The following is a 966-nucleotide window of genomic DNA, read 5'->3' as shown; positions in this document are numbered from 1 at the left end:
GCGGCCCCCGCACTTCCGGGGGCCCTTCCCGCCCCACCAGCAGCACCCGCAGTTCAGCCAGCCGCCGCACCCCCACGGCTTCAGCCGCTTCCCGCCCCGCTTCCTGCAGGACGACTTCCCCCCGCGGCACCCCTTCGAGCGGCCGCCCTACCCCCACCGCTTCGACTACCCCCAAGGGGACTTCCCTGCCGGTGAGTGGCCCGGGCAGGCCGGGCTGGCCAGGGGTGTGGGCGCCCCTGCTTCTGCCGGGGGTGAGGGTGGCGTGCGGCGGCTGCGTCTCTGCGGCCTCCGGCTCTCGCCTCCACCTCCCCTTCTGGCGGGTCCGTTGGGAACGCGCGTTTCTCCGCCGCTGTTGCCCGTCTTGAGTTCGCCCCGACCGGAAACGCGTAGGCCCCTTGGCGTGTCTGCCGCGTTCGTGAGTCTGCTGGGCCTCGAAAGAGCCCCGCAGACTGGGCGGCGCAGACCGCAGACGCCTGTGGTCCCGAGGGGCAGGGGCTTGGGCTCAGCTCAGCATGGTCAGGCCTCCCAGTGGTGCCTGCTGGCTTAGAGACGGGGTCTCTGTCTCCTCCTGGGAGGACGCCAGCCTTGTTGACAGGCCCAGCACGGTGACTGCGTCCCAAGAGACCCCTCTTTGAAGGCCCATCACCAGCCTTCCTCACGGAGACGTGGGGGGCGTTTTGGCCCATGACTTTGCTGTCTTCGGGTCTGGGGCCTCTCGAGGGTCCCTGCTCTTGGCCATGCCCGTGAGTGCAGGACAGGCCCCTTGCGGGCACGGGCGGAGCCCGGGCACACGTCCTCCTGGCTGCTCACCGCCACAGCGGTCTGTCTTGCAGAGATGGGGCCGCCCCACCACCACCCAGGCCACCGCATGCCGCACCCCGGGATCAATGAGCACCCGCCCTGGGCTGGGCCCCAGCACCCCGACTTCGGCCCCCCCCCGCACGGCTTCAACGGGCAGCCCCCCCA

The 966-nt window shown here is 71.3% G+C and overlaps 1 protein-coding gene across 1 annotated transcript in view; it reads left to right on the top strand.

The window, feature by feature from the left end:
- Positions 1-966, top strand: part of CHERP (calcium homeostasis endoplasmic reticulum protein) — a 23,829-nt gene that overhangs the window by 19,554 nt on the left and 3,309 nt on the right. The window contains 2 exon segments of the mRNA XM_021707895.1: positions 1-191; positions 834-966. Coding sequence (XP_021563570.1) covers positions 1-191; positions 834-966 — 324 coding nt within the window.

This window comes from Carlito syrichta, unplaced genomic scaffold (assembly GCF_000164805.1).
Source record: "Carlito syrichta isolate Samal-C Ts95f unplaced genomic scaffold, Tarsius_syrichta-2.0.1 Scaffold126652, whole genome shotgun sequence".
Taxonomy (NCBI): Eukaryota; Metazoa; Chordata; class Mammalia; order Primates; family Tarsiidae; genus Carlito; species Carlito syrichta.
This window is presented reverse-complemented; position numbering and strand designations above follow the sequence as displayed.